The following is a 24,435-nucleotide window of genomic DNA, read 5'->3' as shown; positions in this document are numbered from 1 at the left end:
TGTTCCTGTAGGGGTCCTACTGTAGGGGTCCTACTGTAGGGGTCCTACTGTAGGGCTTCAGTCCACTCACTGTTTGAGATTAAAAGGCCTTTTCCCCCATAATGCATCTTCGTAGCTATGTTTTACCCAGCATTTAGTCTTTAGTGTAATTGAGTCTCAGACATGTTGTTTTCTCTTTTCACAGAGCCATCAATTGATAGTTGGTTGCAATAAATAGTGCTGGTTTGAATTCCTAAAAAGTCAGAGGATGACTCCTACTAATTCTGGTGACCCCTCTGCATTTTCTCTAGCTCCTCCCTAAGCCCAAGGCGTATTTCTATCTGGATTGTAGGTTGAAACTTACTGACTTTGGTTACCACAACAACAACAAGACCTTTCCTCACATATCTCCCTCAGGGAATATACAACATAAATGAAGTATATTTAAAATGGCCTTTCCAGAGGTGCTGTGTCAGCCACCACGGTCCCTGTGTTTCTGTTGAGTAAGGGTCTCTCTCTTGTCTCTTCCTCTTTCACAAACACTTCTGCTCCTTGTCTCCTCCCATGTCTCATACTCTCCTTCCGCAATACACAACTGGGTAAATTCAAATTGATACATTTATTTGTAACTCTTGAGTGTGCAAACGGATCCTTACGGGTCCGTTTGGTTCTGTTTGCACACTCAGAGTTAAATTAACCCTCCAGATTTCACTTGCTTCCCCCATTGCTTTTTTCTTCCCTCCAGTCAGGACGCACTCCCGTTATCAGTCGGCTGTAACCATTTTAAAGTGAAATGACCTCTAGCGACCTTCCCTGTTCCAGAGTATCCAGCAGTACTATTCGAGGTGTGTTAAAGAGGGGTCAGGGTTCTGGGCCTTCCCCCCTGGGTTGCTGATGTGTCATACCCCAGGAGGTCATTAGGCCAAGAGGCTTTCGTGGAGGAGTGACACTCCGAATCAATAAGACATAGTCATTGAGGCTTCTTTGTGTGTCTTTTATGAAGTGGGTGACAGTTTAGGGTGAAGGTTAAAGAATTGGCATTTCACATAAATCCTACTATGAATCAAAATCAAATCAATGTCAATATGGTGGCCTTTAATAATGGTAATAAATATGTATCATTAAGATTAGAAAATGACATACTGAAGATACTGAAGCTTGCGATGTAAATAGAAGCTTATAGGGGGAATGTTTTCATAAGCTAATAATATGAAATCATCTGTCGGGTGGAAAACTGTCCAAAAGCCTTACTTTTTCGGAAATGGAACACAAATCTTCAGAAATAGTGAAAGAAGCCGATCTACATATATAGGCACGGAGATGGGAGAATGCTTGAAACTCTTGTATGGTGAAGAACGGCATTAAAGGAGCATTCAGTGATTTGGAAAACCCCCCGGTCTGCCCCGGTAAAGAATTGCAGTGCCGATCACTGGTTAAAATCAGGCTAACATGACATCAAACTCTTTTTTCCCCTTTCTCTCTGGTACAAAGCTGTGTCGCATGCAAAAATGAACAGATTTACAACCTGTCAATGTGCCGCATTGCGCTGGGTTGTTAGCATGTAGATCTAGTCAGTGTGACCTAGAAATGTCATCATCAAATCTCCGACCTCTTGATGAGATATAACCACTAGGCCTGACGTCCCTATTCTGGGGTGAACATTCAAAAATAGCTGAAACTCTCAACGTGTTGCATACCGTCGCAATTGCAACATATTGTGAGCTTTTTGATTGCTTTATTTTCTGTGAAGAGTTTTTTTTTGGTGGCTTTCGCCTTTATTTTTTAATTTTTATATGTTTGATAGAGGGATATACAGTAGGCTGACAGGAAATGGGGAGAGAGATAGGGGGGGGGGGTGACATGCAGTAAAGGCCGTCGGGATCGGGAGTCGAACCCGCGGCACACTGCCAGACTGGATTATAAGCCAAGGTGCCTGGACCGCTGAGCAACGGCCCAGGCCTCTGTGAAGAGTTTTGATGTAGACTTGTCAATCTACATTGTATAGAAAATACTGGTATCTAGTATAGAGCCCTGGGGGACTTCAGTCATAAAAATGTCTCGGGTTTAAGTGGTGAAATGACAGTAACCAACCAGTAAAGTTTGCTGTAATGTGACTTTTTCTCAAGACATTTTCAATTCAAGCAATGTGTACTTTGTTTCAACTCTAACCAGTGGATTTACAGTATGGACAGAGGTAGTATTGAATGTTTGAATGAGTAATTGTGTAGCCTACACGGTACGGGCGGGGGGTGCTACGGTACGGACGTTCGTATCCTGCCACAACGTTATGCTGCTGCATTCACACTGGCAGATGCAACAGATGCAACGCTACACTAGTACACCTAGTCACAGACAGTGTAGTCGTTAAGCAGCAGTAGGATGAACCCACTGGCAGCAGGTGTCCGTTTATCATTAGCACAACCACAAACGTCCAACACATATACAATGAATTACTCCCCTAATGCTTCCTGCAGGTTCCATGTTTAATTCCAGCGTGTGTAACCTACATTGTTTAAGTGACAGTTTTCATATTGTAAAATAACGTGGTTTAGCGACTAGCACTTTGACAGCTAAAAACTGTCATTTAGCTTGTTTACAACTGAAACGCACTTCCTGTCCTGACTTCCTCATCAAAATAAGAGCCACCTGTAATGATTAGTCAACACTAGTTTTATTTCTAAGTCTACAGGACGTTAACATCTCATTTGAGTTCCTTTTGAGTGCTGTTACGAACTGTTCAAGTCTAGGGGTTTTACTGCCCGTAACATGTATGAAAGAACAACACGGTTCATAAAAGAGTATCTGCTTTAATACTCAGTTCACAGAATAAGTTACAAAGTGGCTTAGTGCATAATGAAATGGTGGACAGAATGGCTCTGTGAGCCCAGAATTATGGAATGACTTACATGACAGATGACCAAACGACACAACCTAACACACAGACAAATGGAACTACAACTAAACCTGACATGAAACACATAAGCAGTCGGCTGGAGGGAAGGCCACACGCTGGAGTGCTCCCACACCACACGCAGCAGTGTTCCCACCCCGAAGTCCAGACAGAGAGTGCGCTTTATAGTCCAGGAAGCAAGGCCTGAGCTGCCACAGGACCAATCCGAGGACTGATCCGGCTCCAAGCCAGGCCCTCCTCAGGACGGCAACACATTAGGGACAATAATGCTCAGCACCTGCAGGGGACAGAAGCAACAACCAGTACCAGGCAACATAATGGGCGCTCCTCCTATAACCTAGTACCTGCTAAACAAGCCTACTAATAAATATATACATAGATATGATAGCATCAGCTCTATATATATGTATCATCATTAATCAAACATAATCAGAGTAAAAGCGGCCATGTCTTTCCGGCCATGGGTCATCAAAATCAAAAGGAGCCTTCCTCCAGGGATCTGCCCAAATAGATTTGTAGAGATATTCTGTTGTGTGCAAGTGGAAACTTTGGTCCAAGCAAGGGACCATGGGCTGACAAAAATCAGTAGGGTTATTTTCTCTTGTAAGCATGGTCGGAGGTGCACTGCAACATGTGATGGATAATAACTAATCAATTTAATATATATAAAAATCACACCTGTGTGAACTGAGTGGTGGAGGTCCCCGGAACATCCAGACCCAAAGGAACGCGCCCAGGATGCCGGTCCGGTTCCGGCGAGCCGCCCCGTGTCCGAAACGGTCGAGAAATAACAGAGTTACTGTGTGGGGGAATTGGCATCTTTCTACATTGTAATTAGCATGCAACAGTGCAACACTAGTATCTCTCTCTCTGTTTCTAGCACAACAGTGCCACCTTTCCCCCTACTGGTACTATACACATAGGGACGTAGGGATTGACGGACATAGGGACAAAATGTATGTAAAATAAAGTTACCGTATGCATGAAAATAGCAGATCTACAAGCTGACAATGCATCATGATGTAACACGTTGTGAGCTTGTAGATCGGCTAATCAATTACTATAAGTGAGCTTGTAGATTGAATCGGCTAATCAGTTACTTAAATGTACTAGAATTTTGCCGCCCTTTGGGCGGCTCAGCCTAGTTACGTTGCATCGCAATAGGAAGAAGAAAATTGCAGGATTTGACAGCCTCCACTTCATGTTTCAGCTGTGTTTTTAAACCCAGTATTGTGCCCTTCACATGTAGTAACGGATGGCTACACATCGTAGACCCAGGGTAAATAGCATGTGTACTGTACTGTAGTTTATGTAACAGCCGTATCTGTATGTTAGGCAGGTCAGATGTAACTTTGGAAAGACATTATATTTAATAGTGTGAGCTTGTATATCTGTGGAAGCTGCAGGTAGTGTTGACAAGTGGTCAAGTGTTTGTCAACCACCCGCGTGTGCACACACAAACAAACATAAGTTATTCTTACCTTTTATGTTGAAAGAACAGAAGTCAAGTGAATTGGCGTCGAGGTCAATGGAAAGAACAGAAGTCAGAAGTAAAGTGGTGTAGAGTCCAACGGAGTTGTGTGGCTGCTGTGAAGTGTTTGTCCCCAAAAGTTTCGGCCGTATACAGTTGTGTCTATGTTCGGTTCGGTGTCTTAAAGTAAATTAATTTGTTGATACATTTGTGTCTGTTATAATAAAGTTTTTTTTTTAAATGTACGCATCAGTTCAATTAACCGCTGGGAAAATCCCTATAGAGATAGTGTGTAGATAGATAGTGCTAATGACCAGCACCACCGCTCAGTCAGTGTACTCTGGTGTGCATGGGCCTTATACGTCCCCATCTCGCGCAATATCGTTGGATAAAGGCATATAAAAAAATGATATATATATACCGGTATATATATATATTACAGTATACACCAAATGATAATATATATACACACACACTTAATTCCCAGAGTGTAGACCGCGTGGAATTCTAACAATCGGTTGTGTATGTATGGGGAAAATTAAATGTCATCTTTTTTGTGGGGCTATGCATGTGACGACCCGTTGATTCATTCATGCACAGCTGTGAGCACGCACACCGCGCACACACACGTAAGTTGAAGCAGTGTAAGTGATTCCGTTGTTGTGCTGAAGCAGGGCGTTATACATCCATGCCACGGAAAGAGTGTTTCAAAATGTGCTGGAGCGAGGCGTTATGGCAAAGTGGGCATCCAACGTGCGTTCCAATGGTAGTGCTTTGAAGTGTGTGTGTGTGTGTGTGTGTGTGTGTCTGGATATATTGGAGACAATGTCGCAGAGTTGATGGTCAGTGTCCGTGCACGCCAGCCATCAAGCACAACGCCACCTGCCTGGAGGATCAAAGTGTGTTATGCAAGTGTATAGTGTACCCGGGTGTGCTGTTGAATCTCGGGCAATGTGAATCATGGCCAGCGGGGACCAGGCAACCGTATTCGGAAACGGACTCAGTCTGTCTCAGTGTGAATCCCCTATAAGTTAACATGGTTTCATACGTCAGAAGCCTTATATTATTGTATCCTTCCCAATGTGCCTTAACCTGTGCTGTGGTGTTGATATTCTTGTTGTTTTTCTAGCTTGAAAAAGTGAGATACATGATACAGACCAGCAGGTGGATATAGAAATGATTTGAATAAATCATATGCGACCACAGGCTTCTGCCCTTTTCTATACAGTATAGTACATGTAGAGGAATGAAAGTTGTTTATACCTTACATAAAGAGGCTCCAAAATATGTCTAAAGATGGTTATAGCCCTGGCTGAGAAGTGACCGGTATTATGATGATGAACTAATCCGTACCGTGATGGTCTCAGCCAAACTATATGCAGACTTTTGGGTTATGGTTTAAAGGTAGGGTAAGTGATGTTCTATGGTTAAAAAAAAAAAAAAAAGGTTAAAGCACTATATTGTGAATTTGTGATTGTAATCATTGTTGTTATAGAGTGTTTGTTCAGTAACGGGGGTCTCCCATGACTTCCATTGGAAAAGCATTGAGGCGGCCATGAAACACGGACGGAACAGAGCGCGTGCGTGCGTGTGTGTGTGTGTGTGTGTGTGTGTGTGTGTGTGTGTGTGTGTGTGTGTGTGTGTGTGTGTGTGTATGTGTACTCATCACCCCAAAGTACACAGGAAAACACTGCTTAAGGGGTGTGACTACACTTGCGCTCCATAAGCCCCCAGTAAGGCTTGCCAATGTTGAAGCTGCGAGACGTAGTGGTGAAAGCTGGAACTGCAGACGGGCCCCTGGCCCCTGCATTTATAACGAGGAAACCCTGCGCCGCTGGGCTTTAACATTGAGCACTTCCGCATTTTGGGCACCAAATTTTGAAGTAGACCGTTCTTCCTGGTGCTTCAAAACTGCCACTGAGCAACTTCCATTGAAATGAACAGCAGGGAGTGGGGCAGTCTGCCGTCTATCCTTTCTAACTCTATGGTGCTAGTGCTATGGAGATGATATCCAAAGTACACTCCCAGGACACATGCCCTAAATGAAATCCTTTATGAGTTTACAGCATCTGTATGTTCTGAGGTGTCTGTGCCGTTGGTCCTTGCTCTCCTCCCAAATGTTCATCCTCAGTATATTGATCACTCAGTATCAGGAACATATTGTATATTGTTGCTAAAAAAAAATCACACTTGTGTGAAGTGAGGGGCACTAATATATTAAAGTCTAACTCATGTTGATTAGGTGATGTAATGGTGATGTAAAACAAACGGTGCCAACACAAACATTAAATGCCATTACAAAAAAGAGACGATATGACATAACGAGGGACAATATGACGTAAATCTTCCCTTCATTGTCAATATTAAAACAAACATTGAACTAAAAACAAACCATAGGAGGCCCCTCAAAAATATATTGAAAAAGTTACCCAGTGGCCCGGGAGGCTGGTGTAGCCGCCTGGGAACTGGGAAGTGTGGGCACCTAGTCTGGTAATATCCAGGCTGACAGTGTGACCTGTGCAGCGACCTGTGCTGCGTCTCACCCCTGCAAAGTCTTTCTCTCCCAAATAATACTTTCACCATTGTGACTGAGGTCAGTGGGTTAGAGTACGGCAGAGACGCCCTACTCTAAACTGGCCTTGCCATCAAGCTCCATGTTCAATACTTGGTTCAGTACCTGTTCAAAGTATTGTCCTGTGGACCACACGTCTCTCATGGATCAGTGTATCACACAGTATATGACACAGTATATGACACAGTATATGACAGAGAGCATTGATTATTATTTGTGATGTCCTGCATAGTGTCAGTCTGGATGGAAACTCTGCTTCCTTGGCTTGATGTGGTAGCCTGCATTGTGTTGGATGGATGATGGTAATGAATAGCATAACCGATGGAGGTTTTTACTGGGATACTGGGATAAAATCTGCGATTTTCTTTTTTTATTTCAATAAAATAGTGTGTCTAAATAGGCTTGTGTCTAATGTAAATCTCAAATAAAGATGTATAAACAAATAAAACAATGATATTTTGTGAAAACTGTCATGTTTAGGCTTGATAATAGTTCCAGCAGTGGCAAACATTAAATGTTTTTGTTGCATGATCTTTGAGACCAAATTTTGGTCTCAAAGATCATGCAACAAAGACATTCACAGAGGTGTGAAATAAACCCATGATGAAAACAAATGCAACCCCCACTATGCATGATATGATTGGAATTTGTTTCAGTGCACTAAAAACAGACAATTAATTCACATAACATATTCAGACAGTAGAAAAAGTACAAACATCATAGAAAAAGATACAAAAGTACAAACATCATATGAGAGCGACCAATAAATAAGAATGCAGAACGTTACAATTAATTTCAAATAAATAGCAATTCATCAAGGTTCATCATTCTAATGAAGCAGCTTCACGCTGTAAAGTGCGAGTGAAGAGAGGGTCAGCATTCAGGAGGCGAACAGCCTCGGGATAAGTGCTTTTCTTAAAGCGGGAGGTATTGCACTTTAGAGATCGCAGTCTCTTACCTGAGGGCAGGGGTGCAAAAAGAGAGCAGGGTGGGAGGGGTCAGTAATCACCTTCTGCATCCTACGCTCAGTGCGTGTGATGTAGATAGAGGAGACATATGGGAGGTCGAGGCCAATGATTTTAGATGCCGTGCGTACCACCCTTTCCAGCTGTTTCCTCTCTAAGACAGTTGTGTTTCCATACCACACTGTGACTGAGAAGACGAGGACACTCTCCACAGTGGCTCCCCAGTCACACCGAACTTCTTTAAGAGACGCAGGAAGTGAAGCCTCTGGTGGGCTTTACTCAGGATGTTACTAGTGTTAACTTCCCATTTCAGGGAGCAGCAAATAGTGGTGCCAAGGAACAGGCTGGTCACCAATAATAACCAAGGATGAGGGCATAATCTTGCTTTTCCGGAAATAATATCCTGTAGTAGGCCTATCTAGTAGTGCATAACATCTCTCATAAGTGAAGTGTGAGTTGGAACCTGTGCTTGTTTCCAATTCAACAGTATAGGCCTATCTATCTTTGAATGATAGCCAAAGCCATGCAAATGGTGTTTTCTCTACAAGAGTTTTAACTTTGACTAAACTAGAGTGACATTTCTCGCATGGCATAAGTGTTGTATAAAATATAAAGATCGGATCCGGAAAAATCGGTATCGGCATGTCTCAAAATCAAATGATCGGAATTGGATCAGGAGCAACATTAGAACGAAGTCTCAGCACAACCTTTAGCATATTGTTAGGGTTTCATACTAACTTTATACATACTTACCAACACATATCTAATACATTGGGGAGGTTTATGAGATTGTGAATTCCCCCTTGATTACAAGTTTACAACCATTTTTAACGGGAAGTTATGACTTTAAAACAGATAAAATATCCTTTTCCAAATTCCAGGGAATCCATTCCAGGAACCCAGTCAACCCCCGGGACGAGACCTTGGTGCTGCTGGCCATTGGCCCGGTCTAATAATCCGTTCATGGCCTCTCTGCAGCCTTTTTCACTAACTAGGCTGAGGCTGGGAATATGTATGTATCACTAAGGTATACTCCCCCCCTTTCTATTGGCCCCATTTGTATGTCATTCCACCGGTAAAACTCCCAGTATACCTTCGTATTTCTGACATGCTTGGCGGAGTTGGTACAGACATTGCACATGTCTTGTTTCCAACCAGTGGTCCTTGGGGGATCCAGGTGGTCACCAGCTAAATGATGGAATGTTGGTAACCAAATGGACCCTTATAGTTATTTATCATCCCCTCTGCCATTAGGCTCCTTAACAAACACAACCCCCAATACCTGATTCACCTCAACTGGACCTGCTTGCCAGTGCCCCCGGCGTGCGTGCCTATACACACACACACACACACACACAGGCAGATGAACTGGACTGAGCGCTGATAATGGACATGGGTGTTTTATTGTATTTGTATAATTATTTATTGTCCTGTGTGCACTGAGCAAAACAAATTTCCCTTATGGATAATAAAGATATCTAATGATAATCTAATGGGTTGGAATGGGTTCAGAATAATAAAACCCCCTAGTTTGACATGTCGCATGCTACTTAATTCACTACTTAATGCTGCATAATTCAATGTGACATTGTTGCCTTATATAGGTTTTCAATGGTAACCCAATGTTCAACCCCTGAATTTACCATGATCCAAAATGTATATAACTATGGCCTTACCCGTTCTAATATATGAACAGGAAATGATGTACAGTGGGTAACTGGGTAATGCGATATAATAGATTACATTGATTGTGAGGGAATTGTTAATGGACGATCTTGAGAAGTTGGGTTGAACTTGGGCACAACATTTATGTTATTATATAAGCTAGATATCTGTCATTAACTGTCATTGCATCAAATTGTATTTATCTTTTCTTTTTGTCGACTGCACGGGATGGCAGTCATTGCGCCGTCACAGTAATGTAACTTTGGGAGTGTAGCCAAATGGACCCCCTCATTCCATTTTGTGGTCTCGGCGCACGTAACGTTGTGGCTGCTAATTCACCCGTCCCGGGCTGAATGGGACTCGAAAAACCCTGTTGTATTTGTGTGGCACGGCGAAGGAGGTGGTGTGGGAGAGGAGTGTGTCACCCACGTGTAGTTAAAAGTTATATCCAGTGACGTTCGAGCAGTTTAAACTTTGCAAATTACTTTGGCATGACTTAGTAGATTGTAGTGGTGGTAGAAAGAAGTGGTAGGTGGAGAGAGAGAGGCGTCCTGTGTTGGTCTCGGGTGTCGCGCTTGTATCACTGTAGTATGTGCCGTCTCGGGAGAATGCATTTCACTGGTGACACGTGATCTGTGGCAGATGAGTTGTTTTTGAAAAAAAATGAATTAAATTAAGATGATTGTTAATTTGGTATTCATAAGCAGGGCACATTGAGGCTGGAGGACAGGACTGTGTGGCGCTAGGTTAATTGAGGCTGTCCGTGCGGCGTGGCGTTGTGAAATGGCCGCCTAAGCGAGCAGCAGTCTTGCTCTGTGCTAAGGAAATGTACAGACGGCTTTTGTAGAATTTTGAATAGATAATCAATTTTTAATATGTTATTTGGATGACCCTACGTTTCATAAAATACCTTGAACGATTACTATTGGAATTTCTTTTGGGTCACGCCCCTCTTTAGCTTAGATCTACTGGCCTAATGCATATCTGGGTGGACGGACGCATGCATATTGGTGTGCGTATGGATGGATGTGTGTCTGCTGGCAGTGGCATCAGTGCATTTGTGTGCCTTTGACCTGTTAAAACCGGGGAAGCATCTGTGTCATTTTCTATTTTGACCCACTTATTTGTTCATTGTTCAAATGTTTGAATAAGCTGTGTTTTTTTATATCTGATAATCTTATTTCCCCTCAATAATGTCTGACATAAAATCTACATTTTGCTGATATACAGAAAGAATACTAAAAGACATATTATATATCAAATATTTATTTGACCATTTGAGATACAGGGCCTGGCAATGGCTTTTATGAGGAATGCAATCAAATGCAAAGTGCTTGTCAAGTGTCTTGTCTGTCACACTCACATCACAGAGATATTTCTGTGGCAAGGTGGTGTCCGGGTATATATATTTAAAGTGAACATTATTAACTAAAATCCTATGGAAGAAAATATTTTGAGATGGGGTTTCGGCGGTCAAATATACATACAATAGAGCACCGAAGTCTGACGTCAATATCGGTAGAGGGCACAAATCCACAGGTTCATGTACTTTTTATTTGCATTATAATTAGATCAAGAACTGTGTTTGAAAAATAATGTCATCCCGGCCGCTTCACTCATATGGATATGAAGAATCAACTGACTGAGAGAAAACGCTAATGTTACTGCTACTGAATTAGTTACACTAGCCCTTACCCGTTGTGAGATATTTGCCCCCGGGTGCGTTTTCGCATTTTTTTTATTCACTAATAAATTCATACATTTTACACGTTAAGACCTCCATATTATTATGGTCAATGCCTGTGTGAAAAGTGGGAGCGATTGGTGCAGGCGGTGAGGAGATACGGCAGTGTTTCTGACAGACAGACACACATTCAGACATTGACTGAATTATAGTATGATTTTCGCTAGAAACAGACTGTATCATATATGAGTGACTGACTGTTGCAAACGATACAGTGACACCTCCCTGACAATAACGCAGAGACAGCTTGTTTATTTTTGGACCACAACGCTTATAGTAGACGATATTAAGATCACCCCATGTTATTCTCCATAGAGAAATTACTTCCGCGAACCAGGGGAATCGAAGGGATGAGCGAGTTACGTCAGGACTTCGGTGCTCTATTTTGGGGGTCCTTGCCTTTAAAAAGTTTGAGCAACATGTGTTTTTCAGAAAACGTTTTTTTCTTTTTCTTGATTGGTTAAGTGTGTCCAGAGCACCGCCTCGCCTCCCACAACAAGCGGAGTCCTCTCTCTGGTACGTCCTGGCTGTGTCCTCTGAGTCTAACACAAGCCCTCACTGTCTCCCCCACCAGCTGGCAGCCAGTTTATACGCAGGCTAAAACACTCCACTACTCTGTGTGTGTGTGTGTGTGTGTGTGTGTGTGTGTGTGTGTGTGTGTGTGTGTGTGTGTGTGTGTGTGTGTGTGTGTGTGTGTGTGTGTGTGTGTGTGTGTGTGTGTGTGTGTGTGTGTGTGTGTGTGTGATCTAAGTACTCATCAACTTCTCAGTTCACCTCATGACTGTCAGCAATTTATCATGGCAATTGACTGTGCACGTTGTTAATCTGCACATTTGCTTTGCTTCCTCCAGTCTTATTAATGTGTGGGTGTGTGTCAGTACACGTCTGTGCGTGTGCAGCAGTCTAGCCGTAAATTAAAATGTGTGTTTGAGACAGAACTTTTGGGACAGAATTAATTGTTTTCTTAGAGCATGTGTGTGCGTGCGTGTGCGCACGCTTGAAAGTTGGAGAGAGGTAATTTAGTCATGGTTGGCTGAGTCTACGGGGTGTGTTGATGTCTGTGCCACAGACCCACATCCACCACCAATACCATGCAGCTCACTTGGCAGGCTGGGCTCAAAACGGTGTTAATGTGAGCTGACATGTGATATGCCTGGTCGCTTCTGATTTAGAGGGGTCAAGCTAGGGGCCCTCAGTGACCCACTCATCCAAATGGTCGCACATCAAGCCAGCCACCCACTCAAGACCATTTTCTGTTGTCATACGCGCTGTTTTCTGTTAGCTGTGTTAAGTACGAGTACTGAACAGTACCGCGTAGGCACGTACCACTGAATTATCATGATGTCAAATGCCTAATACCTATCATGACCTATCACTTATTATTATTAGTCTTTTATTGGGTTATCCTTTGCTTAAAAAAAAACCTTCAGAATAGAATTGGCCATGGTTTATCCAAGTGTTATTTTTAGGCTACAACCTTATCAAACAGGGTTTTGATTGAAGGACCATAATACTGTAAATAAAAATAAACATTTCTAGAACATGGGAAAAAAAGCATAAATATATGTAGGCAGCTTGTAGCAGCTCCAGGGATTGCGTGTGTTTCAGTTGCACCCACACTGCGTTATTCAACTCATGAATACAAAAGGAATTTTTTTCGGGGGGTCTGTGTGGGGGTCCCTGGAACATCATCCAGATCTGAACTGGTTGGAATAACGTGTTCCTTCCACGCGCTACGTCCAACCAGGGAAACTCCCCCCTGTCAGGTGTAAAGGAGCAACTTGGACACTCAGGCATGAAGGGAGCATGAGTTAAGTCCGTTGCTCTCCCCAGGTTGGCGGAGGGTGTGTAGAGCCCAGGATCACAGTAGATGATTGGCACAGGGGTGAAAAATGGGTTACAAAATCGTGGGATAAAAGAAAAAAAAAGAACATCATCCAGATCCCAGGAACGGCCCAGGGCTCATACTGTAGTGCACTCTGTGCCACTTTACTCTGTGCTGTACTCTACTGGCCACTTTAGGTGTTGCAGCTTTCCGTGCTAGGACATACAGACAGACACAGACATACAGACACACATACTGTAGCTCCGTAAATAAAGTGACCGATTTTGACCCGCACGGAAGAATCTGAGGCAAGGCAAGCTGCACTATCAGTCTATGTAACTTTCCTCTTCTACCCCGGATTTGAACCTGGTTTCAAATGCTGCTAAAGTGCTGACATGTTTTACCATTGAGCTAATAGAGCCGGACTGCTTGCTTATGGAATAAATTAAATCTTGACCATTAGGTCAAAATTCATGTCGGAGCCTTTGACCCAGATGAGACGCGACCTTTGATCATTCTAAATGTTTCAATAGAAGAGCAGGGAGACAAAATACACCACCCCAAATACGTTAGGCTATATTGTATCAGTAAGACGCCCTGAGGGCGAGAATCCTCGCTGAAACAACAGAGCTTCTTAATACGGAACACTATTAAGTATTAATCTGGTATCAGTGAGGTCAGATGTAGAGTTGCTGGCCGGATATGCAGATCTAGTATGTCAAACCATGGCATGTATGTATATCCAGGGTTTGATGAGGTCAGTGTCGTGATGTTCATATATGGAGATCCAGATGATGATAGTCAGCTCCACATGTGGAGATCCATGTGTTGTACCAACTTGGTTCAAGTGTGACTCGGCAACCGCTCTGGTTATCATGAGACTGTCACTCATCACAATATGGCCATATATTGACATTCCCATATATTTCTCCTGTTTTTCACTGACCAAAAAACGCATAATGTATGGCCAGGGTTCATGGCCATATATAGCGTGTCTGGAGTGTAGAGGGTTTGATGATGTCCGTTCGACATCGTCGTGATCTTCCTATGTGGAGACGGCCATATATGGAGCGTGTCACGAGGCGTTGTGATCTTCATATATGGAGACAGCCATATCTGGCTTGGTTGTGATGTCACGTGGCGTGATGCACTGACAACCATGCCGTTTATATATACATATATATATGTGACACAGGCCAGCACTTTGGTCCTCAACTCGCCAGAATGAAATGGTCGAAATAAAATCGTTTTTTTTTTTATGTGATTTTCTTTTTTTTTCATATTAACACAATTTGAATGTTGAAGAAGGTTTTTATTCCAACAGATTGTTCATTTGGGCAAAGTAAACATATACATTTATATGTCAAAGTAGGCTTGTTTTTTAACAATGTTTTGGGGCCGAGAGAAGCGCAGTTCTGAGATTTGCATGTTGTTTTCGATTGGTCCTGGGATGTCTTTGTTCTGAGGTTTCACGCTCTGGTCACCGCCCATTAGCGTGCTTGTGTGTTTATAAACACAGAATTATTCTACATGGCTATAGTATGGAGGAGCTTTTGGGTTAAACTTTACAGGAAAATAAACAAAACCACGTAGCTACACGCTCAAATACGCTTCCCAGCCTGGAGAATAGACTTCCACCATCACACAACAACAGGCTAAAAGCTAGCTAGCCTAGTTAGCTAGCTGTCTGTGTGTCGTGTGTTAACAGAGGGACATTGTCTTAACTGCTGAGATGTTGTCATAAGCATCTAAACACATGTTTTCACTCCTAAAATGTATAAAACTAATAATACATGTGAAACGTTGCCCGTTAGTGCTATATTGCTTCATAGCCATGGAAGAGTGTTGCTGCTTATTCTTGTTCTTTTCCTCCAGCCGCAAAGAGCCAAAATAACTCGTCTTTTCTTTAAATCATAACTCGCTCATTTTTTGCTCATTTAAAAAAAATCAAAATACTATATAAACTACGAAATTCGGGCTTTCATTTGGTATATAGATCGTTTGTGTAGGCCGTCTCTACGAAACGGTATCAAGTGAAAAGGAAATGTCGGGAAATAGTTTTGTGTAAAAGATCGTCAAATATATGGCCGTTAGTACTGTTAATTCAACATCCGGTGAGGGGAGGATACGGATTGTGTATGGAAATCAGCGCATACAGTGGGTGGGCTTTAGACCGGATGTAAGCCACATCCACTAAATGTACACTAAATAGAAATAGTAGACCTGCATAAAATGGTGTAGCCTACTGCAGCTATTTACAACCAGGTAGTGTATAAGTGAAATTGAACACTTAAATTAGTATTTAATACTTGAATACTTGTACTTAGTATTTAATACTTAGTACTTTCAAAAGGGTTTATTGGGGCACCTTACAAATTGCATTGTTTGTTCTACTGGCTTTGGCTCTGTTGACAGCTAAAACGTTCTAAGGTGGTCATTGTGGGTGGAGTTAAGTACCTATTGTCCCTCCCATTTTCACACCCACTTCTATCCAGCTCTAAGGTGTTAAAAATGTTGTGAATATTGAAAGGGACTTTTCTCAGCTTTGGGTGAAAGGCCCCAATCATTTTAAAATGGTTATATCTCCTTCAATTATTGTCCAATTTCATTGAATGATACATCATATGAAAGCTTACATTCTGTACTTTAATAATCTGTAAAAATCGAGTTGAGGACCAAAGTGCTGGCACATATATATATATATATATATATATATATATATATATATATATATGTATGTATATAATGTATATGTGAGCTACCGTCACAATTAACATACCCTGACATACAGATTGTACAAAATTACATTTTATCCATGAAACACAACCGGTACATAGTGAGGCTTTAAAAACATGCACCTTCTTGGCTCAACCCAAAATACTTGGGTATGTCAAATTAGAGATGCTCCGATCGATCGGCGTCCGATCACGATCGGCCGATAAGGCCTCCATCGGATCGGATCGGAGTCCTCAAAATAAATCAAAACGTCCGATCCGATACGGCCTGCTTAATGTCCTGATTGTCATGTATCCAACAAACTTTAAAGTTTAAACTGAGCAGATTGGACCTCCCGTTCCAAAGATACCAGCCAAAACGTCTTGAAAACGTCTGTTTAATGTGGGCTAGTGGTGGGTTTTTTTCTCTCTAGAGAGGCTGCTGTGCTGTATCGATAGAGCAGCACCACCACCATGAAATATCTGGTTGACGCAGTGTTGACAAACGGGCATCAAAGCCCCCCTTGCAATGTACTCCCTTCCCAGACCCCTTGTTAGGATGTTTTAAGTGGAGTAACAGTGAAACCTGTGCAATTCATCCATCCAGAGTCCAGACCAAAAGCAAAACCCCCGCTGTTAATTTTGCATCGCATTGTAAACAGCTGTGCCTCGTTATAGCCACACACGTTTCTAACTTGCGGTCACAGTTGCGATACTTTTCAGTTGTGTGGTACTTTTATATGGATTTAACTGTAACAGAAAGTTCTATCCAGACTATCCACAGTCCCATCTCCCAGTCACGGAGCTGGGACTGACACACACAGAGACGAGTCGACGAGCAGCACATATCCAGCTAGAAGCCAGAAGTGTTGCCAGTATAACTTTATGGTAGAAACAAGCCACCTAGGTCTATACAAAATAAGACAAAAAGAAGCAACACTGGTCGTTTCTGGCCAGTGTTGCCAAATCTGTTTATAAGCGATTTTGGGATTATTTTTGTAGATTGAAAAAATATTGGGGGTCCTTTGCTCTTGGCATGAAAATGTTTGAGAACCACTGCTCTAAAACAATATTAGACAAAGTTTGAGCTACAAACACATTGCGCTCTCTCTTCTCCTTTTGTATAAATTAAATAGGCCTATTCATGATTCTGCTTATAGAGAAGTAGCCTATGTTAGTTTGTTTTATGGAAACAGTTGTTTGTGTTGAATGTGCTAATTGCACAGAATTATTCAAAAGAGAGAAAATGGGCAAGCCATAAAAGAATGCACATTGCACTTGTCTTTTCATACGTCATGTGAAAAAAGGGTAATAAAACAAGTATCATTAATGTTGTCATTTTATCAACCGGCCCTTGGCCCCTTGCCATGATTTTCATAATGTGGCCCACATGTTCAGCTATTTGAGTATCCCTGGTTTACTGTGTCAGAAAAGGACACCAAACTCGCAGTTTGCAAGGTGTGTGATTTCACGACGCTGTGATCGGTATCGGCAATATCGGTATCGGCAGTTACTGCTTCCAGTGATTGGTGATCGGTGATCGGCCCCAAAAAACCTGATCGGAGCATCTCTATGTCAAATCAATATATCAAAAGTTGGTGGTCCACATTATAGCATTCTTATTTTGGAGGAACAGAGGAAACACAAGTCTCTATATACAACCATATACAGTGTTTCCTGCAGGAAAAAGCTTTGGCATGGTGCTGGGCGTGGGGGGGGGGGGGGGGCTGAAAATTTTGATTAATTAATTAATAGGATTAATAAATTAAGATTAATTCGTATTATTGCTCTTGTATTGCGATTGGAGACACTGGGGGGACACTGGGGGACACTGGGCAGGCACTGGGGAGGCACTGGGAAGGCACGGGGAGACACTGGTCAGGCACTGGGAGACACTGGGGAGGCACTGGGGAGGACTCAGGGGCACACTGGGGAGGCACTCAGGGGAACACTGGGGAGACACTGAGGGGACACTGAGGAGGCACTCAGGGGGACACTGGGGAGGCACTCAGGGGCACACTGGGGAGGCACTCAGGGGCACACTGGGGAGGCACTCAGGGGCACACTGGGGAGGCACTCAGGGGCACACTGGGGAGGCACTCAGGGGCACACTGGGGAGGCACTCAGGGGAACACTGGGGAGGCACTAGGGAGGCACTGGGGAGGCACTGAGGGGACACTGGGGAGGCACTGAGGGGACACTGGGGAGGCACTGAGGGGGACACTGGGGAGGCACTCAGGGGGACACTGGGGAGGCACTCAGGGGGACACTGGGGAGGCACTCAGGGGGACACTGGGGAGGCACTCGGGGGGGGGGGGGGGGGACACTGGGGAGGCACTGGGCAGACACTGGGGAGGCACTGGGGAGATATTGGGGAGGCACTGGGGAGGCACTCAGGGGCACACTGGGGAGGCACTCAGGGGTACACTGGGGAGGCACTGGGAAGGCACTGAGGGGACACTGGGGAGGCACTGCGGAGACACTGGGGAGGCACTGGGGAGACACTGGGGAGGCACTCAGGGGGACACTGGGGAGGTACTGGACATTTCATATCACACACGCACCATGATTCACTAGCCCCCTTTTTTTTTTCTTTTTTTTTTTATATGATAGCTTGGCATGGCGCAAATAATTCCAGGCATGGCGCAGCGCCATGCCAAGAACATTGTGCAGGAAACCCTGATATAATCTCTAGGTTAATAATGAATTTGTGGCTGCCAATTAAGAGGCTTTTAATGACCTGGATTGAGGTGACGTCCTGGCAAAGGTCTTTGAATAGCTCCAGGCTTTCTAATGGATTCTTTAAGCAGCATCGACACATTATAGAGAGAAATTTGTTTGGACTGCTTTGTTGAGATGATTGTGATTGGACTGCTTGACGGCTGCAATTCTATGGTAATTGTAATGGTAGTTCTGATTGGACTGCTAATACATGTTTTGGTCACGTCACCCAATAATATGTGTGATTGTGCCTGAATTTCTGAGTTAGAGTTTGAATAGATAAGGCTGCCATATAGTCCTCGGAAGTCTGCTCACTGCTTATTTCTGCAGGCTAAACTGGGCTAATTTCACAGTCTGATGAGCAGACAAACGGAAGCATGCTGGGCTGGTGCACTTAATAAAGACACAGTGCGGTTTAAAAGAGGACTTTTTGTGTGTTTGTGCGTCTGTTTGTTCATGGCCTGCTCCTGTGTACTTTGCGTCGGTGTCTGTCTGTGTGTCTGCCCATCTGTCTGTGGGCTGTTCAAGCAGTGTGTTATTTTGGCGTTCCTCTGCACGTCGTGACTAGAGGGTTTGGGTTTCTGCAATTAGTCTGTGAATCACTTCTATAATGATATGACTAAACCGACAAAATAACTGTTGGTTGGTTGGCATCTTAGGAGTGGTTCTGTTGCTGTTGTGTTGCTTGGCCTTGTTCTAGTAGTGTGTTAAACTGTGGAAACATGTTCTACTATAGGCAAGGCAAAACTTTATCTGTATAACAAAACTTTTAAAGGTCCTACAACATGAAATTCAACTTTTCCAAATTTGTTTTTTGCGCTCCCCTATGTGTTTTCTATCCCCACAATCCCACGCAATTTCAGGATTTCTCATCATATAGGGGCTTTTATGGAAAGTTCTCTCAGAAACGGCTCAACTGATTTGGTCGTACCCGTGATGTCATTTGTATCACCCTACTTCGTATAATCCCCCCCCCTCCTCAGTCTTCAGTTCCAAAATTGCATTTCCATTTTATTTACAATGTCTGCCATTGTTGATTTTCCAAGCTGGCATGGAATGGAAACAAGCTTGGGTTATCTAGCATCAGTATTATAATGACTCAAGATTAAATAATTTGCATATCAGCGCCCCCACCACCTCAGGACATTGTGGTACTGCAGCTAAAACTCTTTCAGAAGCCAGAATGAAATGACATGGACTGGTTATATCTGAGTGGTGATTTAGGCTCAAACCATTAGAAATACGTTTGAGGGACATAAACAATTTGATATTAAATATTTAAAACTGTTTTAAAATGCATGTTGTCCTTTAATGTTATCATATCTGTTCAACAAGTACACAAAGGTTATTTTAATTAATTAATTAAACAAAAATATGCTTTTTTTTAAAGGGCATGTAATGGGATGTAGAGATAACGGACCCCACTCATGACCCACATATACTTGAGGAAATGAGCTGGTCTGTAACACAAGTGATGACACATGGTATATACAAACATCAGCTTGCTTCTACTGTTGAACCTGTGCAACCTTTGGCTTTGACAGGTGACAATACAGGTTTGTGCACTGTCTGGAATGCGGTCATATTGTGTTACCCAACTTCAATATAGACTGTCAATATCTAGACTGTTACTTTGAAGAATTGAACGTTGTCATTAATTTCTGAAAGGAAAGTATTTGGCGAGGTCTCCAAGAGTCTTGCAGTCTTGGCTGTCTTACCATTATATTGTATTGCCATCTTGATAAATGTCACCTAGTACCGATGGTGGGAAATTGACCCCCAATTAAATGCTGGCGAATTTCAGCTTTGGTTCACCGGCCCTTCAAGCTACTTTGGAAAGAAACCAGCCATCAGTATTGAATTCAGGACGTACAAGCGTGCCCCCTGAAAGTCATTCTGTCATACCGTTTGTGTGTAAGTGTTGAAAGTAGCCAGTATGTTTTCTTTTACCCCACTCGTCCCCCCTAAAGTAGGCTCGAATAAGGGTATTTTCTGTATCTCCCCCCCCCCACACCTCTAACGTTTACCAGTCCTTACAGTGGTTTCTCCCATTCTCTCCTTCCCTGTGTAGGCTCCAATGAGAGGCTGTTCATGATGCGGAGCTAACACCGCCGGCCGCACAACTACAGCAACAGACGGTGGCGACGCCACCATCCACGGACTTCACATGGCGGCACTAGGGGTAAGACTGACATACATGGACTTCACATCTTGGCACTAGGGGTAAGACTGACAAACACGGACTTCACATGGCAGCACTAGGGGTAAGACTGACATACACAGACTTCTCATGGCAGCACTAGGGGTAAGACTGACATACACAGACTTCACATGGCGGCACTAGGGGTAAGACTGACATACACAGACTTCACATGGCAGCACTAGGGGTAAGACTGACAAACACGGACTTCACATGGCAGCACTAGGGGTAAGACTGACATACACAGACTTCTCATGGCAGCACTAGGGGTAAGACTGACATACATGGACTTCACATGGCAGCACTAGGGGTAAGACTGACAAACACAGACTTCACATGGCAGCACTAGGGGTAAGACTGACAAACAGACTTCACATGGCAGCACTAGGGGCAGGGCTCGACGCTTAGCATTTTTCTAAGTAGCACGTGTGCTACTAAGTTGAAAGATCTAGTAGCACACAAATTATTTTAGGAGCACAATGAAAAGTTATCAAATAATGTGTTTTTGAGGGGCACTAGCCCCTCCTATATACAGCTTTAGTCCCCACACGTCTCAATATTTGCCACTGACAAATTAGCCACAGAGAAATTAGGTCAAAATTCTGCTAAATATGATGTAAATTAAAACATTAAACGGCATTGACATTGAAAGGACAATAAACGTCATATGTAAACGAGCAAATCAGCTAACCAATTACAGGCAACAGGCATTCTGATTGGCCAGTATGAGATGATACATGATGTATAATGATAAGAGTGCCCCTCACTTCACACAGGTGTGATTTTTCTTTAATAAAGTGATATGAGGTAGGGGCGGGCAATATGGCAAAATATTATATCACAATATATATCACATATATATGGACCTGAGCTAGCCACTGACTAATATATCCAGCCAGGTCGGTCATTCGTATTGCGCTGCGCACACGCTTTTGTAAGCAAGGTGCTAAGCAAGGGTTGTTTTGGTATAGCAATCAATCTGTCCACTCCATGTGCGTGCGCACGTGCACTTTTTGCGTGCACGGCTGCATGCTGTTTCACCCACGTTTGGTTTAAAAGTTATATCAAGTGATGTTACAAACTTTCTAAATAACTTTAGTATGCAACGTGTCGGGGTCCTAGCAACTCCTTCTGTCTTCTGTGCTACCATGCTATCCTGCTGCGTTCGCTCCGCTGCTGACAGGGAAGAGAACTGAGCAGCAACACAGGGAGGGGTGGTGCGGTGGGAACAAAGGGGACAGATCTTCAAATGAATGTGCACTTGCTGTAGAGCCTTGTCTTTATCACGATTGAATGGTCAAATCCTGTAGTCGCACCTGTGCTACAAATTTAATTTTACAACTCGCACAGTGATATTTTTAGTAGCAAATGCGAGCAACTAGTCGCACTGTCGAGCCCTGACTAGGGGTAAGACTGACATACATGGACTTGGACTTCACCTGGAAGCACTAGAGTTAAGACTGACATACATGGACTTGGACTTCACATGGCAGCACTAGGGGTAAGACTGACAAACAGACGGATATACCTGTACATCGGTCATTTAGTTCTTCTAATTCATTACAGTTTTCTGTATCAGTGGTGCTCAAACTAAACGTATAAAACAAGGGTTTACCGTGTTCAGCAGTGGAAAAAAGACTAAATTAAAAAAATGAGTGTTCCGCAGTCAAACGGAACCCCAAACTTATATGTAATTGGCCGCAACACCAATCTGAAAATATGTTGTTCCAGGGACCCCCCCAGAAGCAAAGATTTGTAGTCAGTCAGTCACTCACTCACTTAATGGTCCATTTATATAGCGCTTTCATCCAAAGCGCTTCTCTCTAAATGCTGCATCTCATCCTCTCAATACAATTCTGACAAATAAAATGTACATTCACCACATTCAATGCATGGGATGTTGTCGTCCTCATGCCAGCAGTGAGCAGTCAGCGTGCATGTTTGCCAAGGAGAGGGGTGGTGATCTCTGTTTTGCATTTACTCTGTACACTCACTCTACATGCGGTACACAAAGGAGGTTCTACATGAACTAAAGCACATGTTCAGGCAGTCAGCCACCTACACTCAACACATTGACCTTGAAGAATATAGAGTTACTGTGACTAGGAAGCTACTTCAGTAAATGCAAAACCGACATCACCACCCCTCTCCTTGGCAAACATGCACTCTGACTGCTCACTCCTGGCATGAGGACGACAACATCCCAGGCTGTGTACTCACTCAGACAATGTGCCGACCAGGCACAGAGAGGTCCTCAGTCGTTTTCGAGATATAATATCATCATTATGATATGGCTTGTAAACCATTAGGCTACTCTAATTTTCACAAACGAGTGCAAAATAACAAGCTCAACAGCTATAACACCATGAAAGAGGTGTGTATGTCTGTCTGTGACCGAGAGAGAGAGGGGATGAAAGGGGTAGAGAAAGTGTGCGTGCGTGCGAGAGACAGGGATTTGTGAGAGATGATAGTGTTTGATGATAGAAGTTTGTTTGACTGAGGTTAGAAAAGATGCAAGTGGAACTAAATTATTTCCAAAAGGAGGACACGCAATGACTTTCATGTGGAAAATGGTTCAGTTTAGAGGCAACATTATACTGAACAAACAGCTGAAGATAAAACTCATTGTAGCATAATGTTGAATGCATCAAGCAGCTAAAGTGTCCTTTGCCACTGCTGTCTTTCTCTGGCATGTTGAAGTTGCCGCACACTGAACACTCGTAGGCACGATGCAGGATACATTTTTTTGAATGAAAACCAACGTTTCGACCTGGAAAGGTCTTCAGGGAAAGAGAAAAGTTGTCAAAAGTACCACGTTTTGGTGTACACATTACATGAAATCTCAGCCGTTCACTCAATAAGAAAAGAAAAAAGCATCATCTAACCCAGTGGTTCCCAAACTTTTTCATGTCAAGGACCCCCAAAATTATACTCGTTAACCTGTGGACCCCCATTTGAAAATATATGCCAAGGTCCCCCATAAGAGAAGATTTTCCGGCTCTAGCAGTGATTTTCACCTATTTTAATTTCAAGGGCCCCCGGTTTGACGTGAATTAGGCCCCCCATTTAATGGCATTTCTATCTCTGGGACACCAATTTATATTGTAAAATCACTGTTAATTTAACTCTGGGTCCATTTGGTTCCATTTGTACACTTACAGACCCATAAGGTTCCATCTCAAGGACTCTCTTGGGAACCACTGACTGATTCTGATGATATATACACAAAAGAAATTGCACAAAAAACACTCCTTGGGCTAAAAACAGCCATAGCCGTCATGACTAATGTGATGAGGTCAGCACAAATGTCATGAGGTCAGCACATTTTGGGCACTTTTGGGAAAGTGGCTACGGCCCAAGGAGTGCTTTGTGCAAAACTAATGCTTGGAATGGATTCAGAATCGTGAAAAATCCTTAGTTTGACATGTCACATGCTACTTAAAGCATAAGGAAAGTTTTTGACATTTTTGCCTTATACAGGATGTTAATAGTAGGGTCACAAGAAACCCCTATAAAAATAATTGTTCAATACTGACAGCCGGTCAGCAAGTGGATTCATGAATGTATGTACCGGTACTGTATATAGACAATATAAAAAAATACTATATACCAAATTTCCCACTCCACAACCCCGACTGCCGGACTACTGCTGAAGCAAGACAAGATAA

The 24,435-nt window shown here is 43.1% G+C and overlaps 1 protein-coding gene across 2 annotated transcripts in view; it reads left to right on the top strand.

Moving 5' to 3' along the window:
• Positions 1 to 24,435, top strand: part of pcgf3 (polycomb group ring finger 3) — a 51,602-nt gene that overhangs the window by 3,897 nt on the left and 23,270 nt on the right. Inside the window, exon 2 of one of the 2 annotated variants that reach the window (XM_080773937.1) lies at positions 20,639 to 20,749. In XM_080773937.1, coding sequence (XP_080630063.1) covers positions 20,735 to 20,749 — 15 coding nt within the window. In that variant the 5' untranslated portion in view covers positions 20,639 to 20,734. Of the gene's footprint in view, positions 1 to 20,638; positions 20,750 to 22,252; positions 22,269 to 24,435 lie in introns of those variants that run through there. The other variant, XM_080773936.1, reaches the window with a different exon arrangement.

This window comes from Protomyctophum bolini (genome assembly GCF_963924005.1).
Source record: "Protomyctophum bolini genome assembly, chromosome: 10".
Taxonomy (NCBI): Eukaryota; Metazoa; Chordata; class Actinopteri; order Myctophiformes; family Myctophidae; genus Protomyctophum; species Protomyctophum bolini.
The sequence above is the reverse complement of the archived record's forward strand: the minus strand, read 5'-3'. Positions and strand labels throughout refer to the sequence as shown.